We start from the raw sequence: 12908 nt of genomic DNA, 5'->3' as shown, positions 1-12908 counted from the left end.
GCCAGATTTTTTGCTACCAAAACCCCCAGACACCCCAAGGATAACACACAACTTCAGACACCGATAACTAAATAAGCACCAGAGGCCTCACATTTTTTTAATCTGAGGAAAGAAGTCCAATGTTAGGGTTGGCCTATTTTAGCAGAGTGCCTCCAAAAAGTAAAGTATTTTAGGTCCACTCTGGCACGACACGTGTTGTCTGAATTCAATGGCCACATCTCTGTTAGCAGACAAAATGGGCCACAGCCTGCTCTCAGGTCCCAAGGACAACCAACACAGCCTGCATCAACATAGCTGAACTTCATTACTCTCCAAAACCAGGCTGGTTTTCCCCATTGCTAACCTCCGAGCTGTGCTTGGGAGTTGTCTGGGATCACTCATGGCACAGGCTGGTTGGGTTGCACCAAACCAGGCAAGAGCCCACATCAACAGTTCAGCAGCAAGGGACTCCCATTAAAGAGTGCCCGTGCCTCAGCACTGCTTGGTTTGCTAGGACAGTTTGCAAGTCCTATCAAACGCTGAGTGCTGTCTCCCCCTATTCACATCAGCTGGTAAAAAGCTCGTACCACAGGGATATTCCCCAGAGCTTTCAGACACTTCCTCATCACAGTGGGAACATTAAGGTAACTCTCCATCTTGAAGTACAATAAGCAGTACAGCATTTTGTAACCTTTTACAGATTTAAGTCTCCAGGTTTTACACCCCATCCTTCTAAAGAGACTGCATGGTTCTCTGCTAAGGCCTGAAGGACTCCTCTGCTCCTGCCCCATTTCAAAGGTGCCACCATCCCTTTATTGCCAGGGCCTTCCTGTGAGACCGACACATTGACATCGGTCTGCCCTGTTCAGACTTCCTTTTACAGTGCCAAGGATGGTCCTGACCCCCTAAGACCATGGCAACAAAGCTCAAGAGGAAAGCAAATAAATTGGATTCCATGGGCATCAGTGCTGCCAGAGCCTGGCTACCTACACAGTGGTGGAGAGGCCAAGCCACCACACTCAGCTGTCTGGTTTGCCCATCCCTCTCCTGATTTCACCAGAGCAGACGCTTCAGTCCAGCTTGGGCATCACAGCAGATAGCTTGACGCTGCAGTCATATAATTCACACAACACAAAGGTTAGGAACATCTGAATCATTAAAAAAAGGCTTGGAAAATTAAGGTGATGAGCAGCTAAGGGCAAAAGAAAAGGTCAAATCCTAACACATTATGCATAAAAATAGGTAAGCAGTGGCAAGCCAGAACAAGACACTGGAAGGACATCAATAGAAAGTTTGCAATTAGAGGTTTTAGCTGTACTTTCGCACACAGGATCTGTTTCTGAAATCATTCCACATTTCTGGGCCTTTCAACAGGCCAGTTGTATTTTGGTCTAGGCATACATGATGTTAATGCAGCACACTCATGAATGCAAATTCCACCAGGCTGCTTGAAAGAAAAAACATTGAAGCAGGTAAGAGAGATAACAGAATAGGTATCATCCATAGTCAAAGAACACTGTTTTCTCAAGGATGTTAATATCCTGGGGGCATTTGAAATATTTAATGTTAATATTACCAAGACTGCAACCTCGTCCTTTTTTTTTTTGAGAGAGAAATATTGTATTTTTACCTGGAATTAATAAGTCAAGCAAATCAAAGAGAGGTATCTGAGATTTAAAATTTGGCCTTTTCAAATTTGAACGCTTATTTGACATAGCGAGGGTTAAAATGCAATTGACTCCAACTTGCACCTGCCTACCAACAAACATACACATCTAAACAGTACTTGAATTTGATTTAGTCTTACTTGCAGCTAAAATATTTTAGGACGCTAATTAAAAAGCATCCGGAGAAATCTATTGATCTGTTGCTAAAAGTCAATACATTAAGAAAAAGAGTAGGATTATGAACTCTTGGGGTTTTTCTATTGTGATATTTTTTGGCTCACTGCTTTCTAGTACCCACATCAATTGGGCTTTGCTCTCTGTTTGGGAACTGGTGGTTTGCATTATTGCAAGACAAATGATGCATCTTGGCTTCAGCATGGAGACATGACATGAAATTTGCCCAGGCAACAGAAAACTCCATTTGCAAATAAATTCTTTTTAATGAGTCAATATGGTTGAGAAAACAGGCAAAAGCAGCCTCTCATTTTTGTCCCTCTTCTGTATTTCCTCTTGATGCTCCCACTATGTGCCCTACAATGGAAAAAGAGAGATTTTTTGTACTTCAAAAAGGTAAGAAAGGCAGGTGATGGTGTCACCCTGGCCAGGGCTCTGCTCAGCAGCAGGTGAAGGTGAAGCTGATCCAGCACCCCTGGCTCTGACCACCTGAGGATCCTGGGCATACACAGTTGCTGAGGATGGACACCACAGACTGTTTGCTGAGGACCTCCGCAAATCCTGGCATTCAGTAGTACAAAAGCAGAGGATCCTGGGATTATTTAGACACATTTCGGAGAGCTCTGCCAAGCACAGGAAATCAACAACAGACTTTCAAAGGTTAATCCTATTTCTAGCCTTCTGAGCAGTTAAATTTGAAAGGTCTCCAGGGGCATCCTAATGTCCCCATCCCATCTCTGTGCTCCCTTTTGACTGCTACTTCCATGTGACATCTATTGCAGTGAGTTTTTGCAGCTGGGCAACTGAATTAGCACTTCTTACGATGCTACAGTCCCCCCCACTTTGACACCCACATCCTCCTAGCCCACTGCAAACGAGACAGATGAACTTAAACATCACAAGCATTTCCCAAGGCATGGCCCAAACCCTCACTTGGCCTGTTCTTACCAGTGTGCCACGTGCTGTTTCTGTTCCCACCTCACTAATGCTTTATTTCAAAGGCATCCTACAGGAGCACTATCACCTTCCCACACAGATCCGACCACAGGAATAGGACAGCACATCAAGCACATTTTCAGATGATCGTAACAGCAGCAGAGGAAATATAAGGGGTTGCCTTGTGCCAGAGCAAGGCTATTGCAAGGGCTGTGCTAGCAGGTTACTGTGGCAGGCAGGATCTGCCGAGAGAAGAGCCTATGCACTGAATGGCCTTTCCCATGAGAAAGCTGCACGACCAGAAGTCATGCAACTTACTCCAGCCACCCGACTACAAAAGCAACTTTTGAAATCTACAGGTCATAAACTTTTAATTGGCCAGGGCAGAGTGGCTCAGTAGGAAAATCCCCCTTCTCCCTCCCCTCTGGGCAATGAGCTAAGCAAGACTTTTGTTTTAAAAACATTTAACTCTTTTTGCTCAAAGTAACATGGAAAATGTATCCACATTACAGGTAGTCAGGAAGATACTGTTAATAAAAATATGCTGCAAGAATAGTCTGTTAGTGGCACTTCACAGCAATTCTTAACATTTTCAGGTGTAGTGTCAAAACAATGTTTTTGTATATCTGAACATGCTTTTTGTTAAGAGAAACGGAAGAAAGTCACAGCATGTTGCCAAATATTATTTGAACAGAAATAATCCCATAAGAAATACATTTTTTTTTGCAGTTAACACAAAACTGTAAACTGGATCGGTGTGTGTCTTTCAGCATCAAATTGTTCAGTAATAAATACGACTAAGTCTCAACAGACTATGGAGTAAAAGTTCCCTTAGTGTCCAGTTTTTAGCAGCTGTTGAATGTTCAGGGATGCACAAGGCACACCTCTGCAGATTCTCTACTTTTATTATTGACATAAGAAAAAATAATCTGTTCACCACTCAAAAACGTTTATCTGCATAGTAAGAATTTTTCTACTACTATTTACAGGAAGGGCTTTTAGTGCAAAAAACAGGAAGTGATGTATTAGCTGAAGTGCATCAAGCACGTCTCGTACAGTTTCACTAATAACTAGTCGGCATCACATCTTGGGCCGCCAGCCATTAATGAACTGTAGTATTTTCTTCACCTGCAATTTGCTTAGCTTAAAGTCTTCTGACAGGATTTCTTCCGTAAGCTGAACCAGTAAATTGCCATCAATCTTCTCTGAAACAAAAAACGATATGACATCTTCCGACAGACCAATAAACCTCAGCGATTTAGAAACTTCCTCTATTGAGAGTCCAGAAAGGTCCGTGGGTGGCTGCCAGGGAGAGCCATCCCCACAAGATCTTGGTGCTAACTGGAGGTGGAGGGGAGACGAGAAGGGATAAGACACAGAGAATGTATCCTGCATGCCCTTTTTAACGAGATACTGATCTTCCAAGAGGTCTGGAGAACCAGTTTTCGACTCCTCCTCGGCACCATCTATTTTCAGCGGCAAGGGACACATGTCTGTAGCTGGTTTCTCTTCACTCGACTTCGGTGCCCGAGGAGGTAAGGCAGGACATGAATGGCTCTGCTTTGTGTTGCTGACTCCCAGAGTTTTCTCATCAGTGCAGTCTAGAGAGTAACTTGCCGACTTTGGACAGCTAGAGATGGTGTTCGTGAACTCTGCTGGGGTCAGCGGGGAGTACCCCACCGGGAGCTCACACCCATTGAAGTCAAAAGTCAAAGGTGCTGGACAGTTTCTCTTTGGCGTACCTGGAGTCTTCTGTCTGGGGTAACTGTAGCTCCTGCTCGGATCGAGCAGGAAATCACTCCTATTCAGGCCTTCAGCAGTTCCTGAAAAATGGTTTGGCCAAGATAACCTCGAAGGCAGAGCTTCAGTTGAGGAGCTTCCCAAAGGCATCGTGCTCTCAGGCTCTTTGGATTCGGTTTTCATCATGTTACAAGGGTAGCAGGAAACAGGTGTGCTCTCAGTTGGGTTGGTGTTATCGCTCTCTGTGACACTGCTTAAGGAACAAAGCAGAAAGGATGTCGTTAGTATGAAAAAATGTGGCATTTGAATAAATTCATAAATCATCTGACAGAGTCAGAGGGTGGCTGTCACAAGGAAGCATCTTCTTCCCTCCGGCAGAACTTTTCAGATTTGAATTAACAACACATTTGAATAATGCATTGACAGTTCTTTTACTCCTTTGACAAGCCTGACAAGATGCTGATATACCCAAAAGCCTCACGTCTTGGTTTTTCAAGCTGGTGAAAAAGTAGATGTCTCAATTCGGTTCTCTGTCATCTCCTGAATACTCAGTTCTTCCACTGTCGAATTCCTGAGGGACACCACCATGCAAAACGAACAGCCTCACATATACTAGATGATGTTCTAATCCTGTATTTCATATTTATATACCACAGACAAGTCATGGTATGCAAAAGCTCTTAACAGGGGCAGGTCACCAGTGCACTAGACCCAAGCTTGACTGACATAAGAGATGACCAAAAGCTATTTTGGAGCTAACATTTTCATTTGTTATGGCACTTGCATGTGCACAGGCCACAGGATCTTTCCCCACTGGTCACCGGTGTAAAAACTGCACCAGTGCACAGTACAATAACACAGAATAAATTAATGCTTACTGCCAAAGGAAGAGTTTTACTTGGAAGGGTAAGCAGACCTAGCTGTATGTGTTGAAGTATCAGGCTTTAAGCTTACCCCACAGTAACTTGTTTGTGTGTCCATATCCTTAAAAAGCTATGACGAGAAACACTTTTCAAAGGCACCTGAAGAAAGTTTACCCTGACCTACTTCCAGGTGGTAAACAAAGCTCAGCCTGTCTGAGGGAACTGATAGTTTATATCCAGGTGTTCCTAAGAGACAGAGATGCCAACAAAAGAATGCCATCTGTTATCAAAAGCAAATGTTTGCTGCTTCTATGCCACTTTCTTTTAGAAAGTCTGAAGGATTGGGTTGATCTCTGGAATACTAGCCAACTAAGCCAGAACACTGGAAAAACACTTAGCAGATTTATAAAATCCTTACCCAACAAAGCAGAGGGAAACCAACAGTTGAAATCATTGTTTTAATTACTCACCTCTCTCTTCTGGAAACTAGCTACTCAAGAAAGAAACTAGGTAGTCATTCTGTGACAGCTCAGTGAAAACTGCTTGAGGAGGGCAGCAGCTTTCAAAAAACAAGCATAGTTTTGAATGGATTGACAGAAAAATTAGTTCCCCGTGCACTTAGAGTGAGTCAGAGAGGAAGCCAACCTGGACTTGCCCAGCTCAAACACAAAGTGCAGCTGCGTAAAAGCAGCTCTAATCTACATCCCTGGAAGATTAGTTATAGAACTTAGCCCCAAGAGATGCAGTTTCCCTCTCTGTCTAACCATCCCTTGGTCTCCACCCCATGCCATCCAAACTTCTTTTTTTCCTGTTTATGTCATGAATACAAGTCTGCAAGTTAAAGCAGTTGGCTCTTTACAATAGCAGGTATTTTTTTTTTTTCTCCTCAACAAGGATACACTGTCAACTGGTCATTTCTGCTGTTTAAAGGCCAACTACTGTAATGTACGCAGTGCAAAGCGGTTTTCACAAATTTAGCCATTGGGTTGTTCAATTCAGAGAAGACAGTGAAGTGTCGTAAACAACTAACCATAAGAGGAATTAAATTGATTGATCCTGTTACTGTTCTCTAATTCAATATTAGAAATGGGAACATTTAATGATTTAAAAGATAAATGGAATTACTGAAAACTGGTAAAGTAACATTTTCAAAGTGCTTCCTTATTCATCCTCCACCAAAATTAACTCACTGAGACTCAGTGCCAAAGGATGCAAGAGAAACCTCAAATACAGCTGAAGTCCGACATCAGGCGTTTTTATAGGCAGATAAGGACAAAACATATTGGGGTTTTTTATGTTTTAAATATTGGCTGCAACCCTTCACGATCCAGAAAATAAGATCATTGATAAAACCGGCAAGACTTGAAAAGCAACTTCATCAGCAATCTGGTTACTCCACACATTGCCCATTTTCCAGCAGCTTCCTCTGCAGCACTAGGCTGGTTCTACCAAGATGGAGATATTTGGTCTGGACCCAAGCTGGAGATGAATTTCATGCAAATATTGCGATGTCTGAGGCAAATAATACCACCTGCATTCATGAGAAACTTTACTTCTCACTGTTTTCCTGGTTTCTTGGGAGGCAGATGTATTCTTAGCTACAAAGAGAGAAAGCAGCATTTGGTGGGCCTCAAATGCTGGGAGGTCTTGTGCCTCCTGTGGAGTAGATCTTGACAGAACTACCCAACAGGCTTTCACAAAAGCAAATGAGCAGCCTTGATCTAGAGTGATCATTGCCAGATACACAACACCAAGCTGCAAACGTGCAGTATGGCTTAGAAAGGCAATTCCAGCTTAACTTATTATACCAATTGCATCCAGGCTGAACTTATTTCAGTGGCGTTTCAGATCAATTTGTAATATCCAGACAGGTAGTATCTTGCCATTGAATAGATACAAAAAATAATGGCAACAAGACATTCAAGTCAAAAAGGAGGTGAGACTTCAGAAGGTGCATACACTTTCTAAAGCCAAAGCAAGAACACTGCCTTGCTAGGAAAAGGTATGCAGCCTCGTAATTCAAAATCTACTGTCAACTTTCGACTAGCCTGAGTGGATTTTCCAGTTTGTGGGCTAGGTTTGTGCTGAAGTGGGTTTGATCTGGAAGCTGTCTGGCCCCCTTCTGCTACACCTCACTTTGCACTCAGTGGCGCCTGCTGGCCTCTCTGTTCTCCATCACACCCACCCTGTAGGTTCCCATACAGTTGGCACAACACATTTCTGGATTACCACACCCCTTTTGTGCCCCACTTATCAGAGCTGTCTGCACTGCATGCATGTAGCACTGAAATTCCACCCAAAAACTAGTTTTGAGATGTTCTGGTTTGAAGATTCAAGCCTTTCAAGAATTATACAGAACTGTATGGGATATTCCATTTAGACAGCCTGTGCCACCTTACAGTGACATTACCTAGAGCAGTATGTGCAGGTATTTAATAGAAATTGCTTTGTCCTATCTAGTAAAACACAGTTTCTGCTGGAGCTTTGCTTCCCCTTGAATCTTTAAAAGTAACTTGACAGGTTAGCACATTTCACAAAACTCTTGACACAGTACCATGCCTTTATAAACAAGTGCCTTCAAAAAGAATACTGCTAAATTTAACTTTCTCAAAAAGTGCTAGCACAGGGCTCTCACAGCTCAAACACATACATGTTGTGCAGTCCCGAAGAGTAGTAGGACAGAGTAGGGCTAGGAGAGCGGGTCTGCTGTCGTGCAGGTTTGACTGTACGAGGAGGGATGGAAGGACTGGTGGAGGATGGCTTTGAACTCCGTGGTGGCACAGGGGGAGCATTCAGGAGCCGGCATTCCTCTTTTACCTGAACAAAAGAAGAACATTTAAGTAAGCAGCATGAAAATCTGGGCAATGGCACTCTCAAACAGATGAAACACATCTGGTTCTTTCTTATTCTGAGAAAGGAAATAATTAAAAAGGGAGGAGAAGAGAAAAATGATGCTAAGTATATACATCTGCAACAGTATGTGGATGTCATAAAGAAGTCCAAAGAATGCCTTGGTACCAGTAGAGCTACTAGCAATCTTTTTTAGGGTCCTTTTGAGTAGTTTGATATCCACTTATTTAAAAAGTAGCAGCAATGAAACGATGTAAAAGAACCTTCCAGTAACATACAAAATCAGACAGACTGTTCCAGATATTTTACATTTTGTAAGGAGCAATTCATTAGGCTTAAACTTAATTAAATGTTGTTTATTTAGATGTAATAAACCAACCTTACGTAATGAAAAGATCTCAACACACTTTGATGTTTCCTGACTTACTTCACCAGTGATACTCAACCATCCAGCTCTAGGATACTTCCCAGCCTTTCTCCCCCAGGAACAGTACATGTATCTTGTATTTACCAGATGCTGGGATTCAAACCTGGAGCTTCAGTCCTTCTGTAGCTGCCAAAGCAGTCCAGGATAAAGTTAACTACAAAACGTACAAGTTGAAAGGTGTGGGCAGAAAGGCCTGTTCAAACAATGCACTTAGTCAATCGGTCTACTTTTTGCAGCCAGCCAACCTGGCAGCTTAAAACACGTGACTGTAGCACTGCTTCTCTGAAATTTAGTTTGGTCTGTCTAGGTAGAGGCAAAATATCAGGATCCATCCCCACAGAAAAAATGATGGAATTAAGACCTTAATCTCATCAGTACATATTTGGGAGGGAAACTTTATTTAGTAGGGCTAGAGGTGAGCAAGGCTACTGAGAATTAGGCTGCCAGGCAAGATTTTTAAGGACTCACCACCTCCCCCTGGGCAGGAGGAGACCTCTATGTTCTCCTTTTCTGAAACACTCTTAGATGCACCAGAAAAGGGAAATTCTCTTTGTGTTTGAAAGTTATAGTTTATTTTTAAATTTAACAACACTGCAGAACTAAAAGTTATCTTAGCAGTTCTGCAACACATAATTAGCAATTAAAGTGATTTAATTTATTTAAAAACAAAATAAATGTGGAACCTTTTGCAATCCACTTCAGTGCTTTCAAAATGTAACAACCCATTTAGTACTTTTGCGAAATGGAAAACTGGGGACTAGGACATTGTAGTACATTTTTTCCCTAATTCAAAACAAGTCAAAATTACAGGAAATGCCCAACAGCATAAAACACTGACATAAATCTCGCTCTAAGGGTTCTTATTTGCTCTTTCAAGAAAAAAAATAGAATCAATTTTATTCATGGTTGTTATTGAATTCAGGCATAAAACTCTTCAACCATTTTAGTGCTGTGCCCCAAGGATGCCTCAGGACTTCTTTTTTTTTTTTTTCCCCCATCAGACTAGGCAAAGTTAATACTGCATGCTATTGAATATACGCCCGTGGGGTTAAAGAGACCATTCAGGGGAGCTCTTGGAGCACAGCAGACAGTCAAGGGGTTAAAGGGAATCTTTTCTGGGAAGACTGCTGGCATTCAAAGGTGCTGGCATGACAAACTATGCCAGGCTCCCTTGCTGACCTAGATTGCAGATCAGAATGAGGCCATAAATAATACTGGTTTGCAGTCCCAGTTGGTCCCTGTCACAAGACTGCGATTACAGCTGCCAGACACAGCCCTTAGGAAACTCAGCAGGGGAGTAAAAAGGAGAGATTTTGCAGATTAAACTGACAAGAGCAAGGGGAAACTTCAGAGGAGAGCTACCCTCACCAGGTCCAAGCGAACAGCAATGAAATACAAGCAGGAGAGGAGGGGAACAGCCGCAGTGCAACACGACTGCGATGGCTGCTGCTGTTACAAGGAAATACTCTTTCACCCAAAAGCACTAGATGCCATGCAGCCGCCAGATACAGATAAAGTGCATTTGCACTGAATGTCTGAGCCCTCCCATGCTCCAGCAGTCCTTCCTGTGAGCCGGGGATAGTGACCCCTTTCTGACAGCATGAGGTGGATTTTAAGACCTCTGCTCCTTTTCCTTGGTGCCACCCCAAGCCCCGCCAGCACCCCCCCGGGCCCTGGGGCATCACTCCTGAATCTGGGCATCGCAGGTGCCCACTGCAGGGACCACTTCCAAGGCTGCCTGAATAAACCCCACCCTGTCACCGGCATGACCGCAAGCGTTAACGCAAAGCGGTTCAACACTCCTTGCCGATGGGAGCCTGAACTGCCAGCACGCTCCATCGGGGATGTGCTTTAAATCAATCAGGAAAACAGCCTCTGATTTTATGCAAATTACTGTTTGGGGACTGAAGCAATTTCTAATTTATAGGTCTCAATTCAGAGGTCATCCCCCCCCCCCCCCTTCTGCCTTCATGCTACTTTGATTTTCTGAAAGGTATTTTGAAAATAAGCATTATATATCAGAATGCTTCATCCTGCTGGTGAGAAGAAAACCAGAACAGCTTCTGAAACACCCGAATGCCCTTTTCTCTCTCCTACAAACAGCTCCTGTACACACATTTTAAATTTAGTGCATGCAAAAATGCAATTGCCAGCCAACCTTTATACAGAAACGCTATGGAATATCATTCTAGAGGGAGTGATGACTAAACCACATGTTCATCAGCAGCTCCTGAGATCTACTTATTCTATAAATACCCTACATGGAAACCATGCAAACATCTCCTCGGCCCCAGCCCACTGATGAATTTGGTAGATCACTGATACTCATTCCAGGGCTGTTCCAGGAAGCCACAAAACTGAGTCTAAATTATTATCTTCTACAGAAATGCAGCTTTTTAAATTTGTTTTACTTCTTATAGGGTTACATCCCCTGCCCACCTCTAAATGTAAGCTAATATCTTCAGCAGAAATTAGTTCTCCTGCACGGCTAGAAAGCAATACTGAAATTGCTGACAGCACTCGCACATTACCTCAGCAACGTTAAGACACACATGACAAAATCACACACTTTTCAAACTGACCTTAAAAGGCAATGTACGTAGGTACCCCAAATGCCACCCTGCTGCCCCCAGAAGGGAGCCACTATGCCACGAGGTCTCCCCAAGCGTGAGGGTCCACACCGACGCTGTGCAGGTGCTCCACAGCTCTCCCAGCATCCCATCACCCACGCCTCAGGCATAACATGAGATGCCCACACCTCTGACGTGACCCCGGGGACGGGCAGCCCCCTGCCAGGAGGGCTGCCCTCACCCTGCTGCGGGGGCAGCCTTCCTCCCCCACCGACCCCTCGCCCTCCCACCCGCTCCCCGGCGCTGGCTCCAGTGCTCCTCTGACCCTGCGCTGAAGCAGTTCAGCTCACAGAAATCAGCAGGAAACTAATCATTTTCCAGATCCAGACCTGGCTGCCTGCCCAGGCGCAGGAGTGCCAGAGCCAGCACAAAAGAGGAGCCAGGACCGTGTGGCTGGGAAAGGAGGAGGAGGGTGGGACCAGCCCCATGCCGGTTTACATCAGCGGAGGCTGCCAGGGAACCTCATCCCCATACGGTGCTGCTGGGCACTTGTCCAAAAGGACAAAGTGTTAGTGCGTACCTGACCTCAGAGGCAAGGAAGTGCTCTGGGGTTCCTGCACTTAGACATTACACATAAACACTCTTTGCTAAGAAGACATAATGTCTTGACTTTCCTGCCTTTGCTGAAGCTGCTGCGGCTGCTTTTTGGGGAAGTTTTGGCAGCATGGTCAAAGGGCTGCAGTTGTGCATTTCATGCGTGCACTGGCACTCTCCTCCCCTCCCCTCTCCTCGACGCACCTCCCCAGCAGCAGCACAGCCTGGCCAGGGGGATCCCCACAGCAACCCACTGCAGGCTAACCTAGCACAAATAAATACAACCTAGCTTTCAACGAGATTGTGACCTGGCTCATGATGGAAAGGCTATGGCCAGCACTGCCGGACCGTAAGATGGGAAAAGGAAAGGGATGGGATCACCATGGTTTGCTGCAGTTTGGTCTTGTATCAGTCTCAGCTTACTGTGCAGCCATGGTCTTGAAAATATCATTGGACTTGCAAATGGAACAGTATTTTCTTTATTTAAATTCCAGCAAAAACCCAGCAAAACTAATTTGTTAAATTTTATTATCTGTCAAGATTCATGTGACATAAGTATGTATCATTTAAATTTTGCTGAAGACTCCTAGACACTCTTTCCCTGGGGGAAGTTTTCTTTTTTCCTTCGTGTTTTTTAAAAAATAATGTTTAGGACTATGTCAAGAGACCACGTAATGGTTGGATTTTCCACCCAGTCCACATAAGCTCCTGTTGATAAAACATATTTGTATTGTTGCCTCTGAAGTCTCCATGACATTTCAGGTTTGGAGAAGTGATCTCTCCCATGAGTTTTCATTAGAAACCCTAAGACAGGAAACATGCTCTGTTTAAAACTGAGTTCTCTAGAAGGCTCATTTATCAAATCTGCAGAGTTCCTACTCAAACATGTTTTCTTTCAATAAGCAGTACAGAGCGATTAGTTCAGGTCTAGTTTGATAAAGTTTCCTTGAAGTCAATGACAATATTCTTCAAAATCTGCCATAGACTCTCGTAACACAGAAGACAATCTCTCATTAACAAACACTTCAAATGCATACAAATTCTAGCTGTCCTCATTATCAGGGCCTGTTAATTGAAGACGCACACACTAAGGTGATCCGAGGCAGTT

The 12908-nt window shown here is 43.8% G+C and overlaps 1 protein-coding gene across 2 annotated transcripts in view; it reads right to left on the bottom strand.

Annotated features, from left to right (window-relative positions):
• Nucleotides 1-3638: 3638 nt before the first annotated feature.
• Nucleotides 3639-12908, bottom strand: part of GAREM1 (GRB2 associated regulator of MAPK1 subtype 1) — a 100118-nt gene continuing 90848 nt past the window's right edge. Inside the window, exons 5-6 of one of the 2 annotated variants that reach the window (XM_059815357.1) lie at nt 8010-8176; nt 3639-4749 (exon numbers count right to left, since the gene is read on the bottom strand). In XM_059815357.1, the coding sequence (XP_059671340.1) occupies nt 3837-4749; nt 8010-8176 (1080 nt within the window). In that variant the 3' untranslated portion in view covers nt 3639-3836. The remainder of the gene's footprint in view (nt 4750-8009; nt 8177-12908) is intronic. The other variant, XM_059815358.1, reaches the window with a different exon arrangement.

This window comes from Gavia stellata, chromosome 3, assembly GCF_030936135.1.
Source record: "Gavia stellata isolate bGavSte3 chromosome 3, bGavSte3.hap2, whole genome shotgun sequence".
Classification (NCBI taxonomy): Eukaryota; Metazoa; Chordata; class Aves; order Gaviiformes; family Gaviidae; genus Gavia; species Gavia stellata.
Note: the sequence above shows the minus strand (reverse complement) of the source record. Positions and strands in the feature narration are given on the sequence as shown.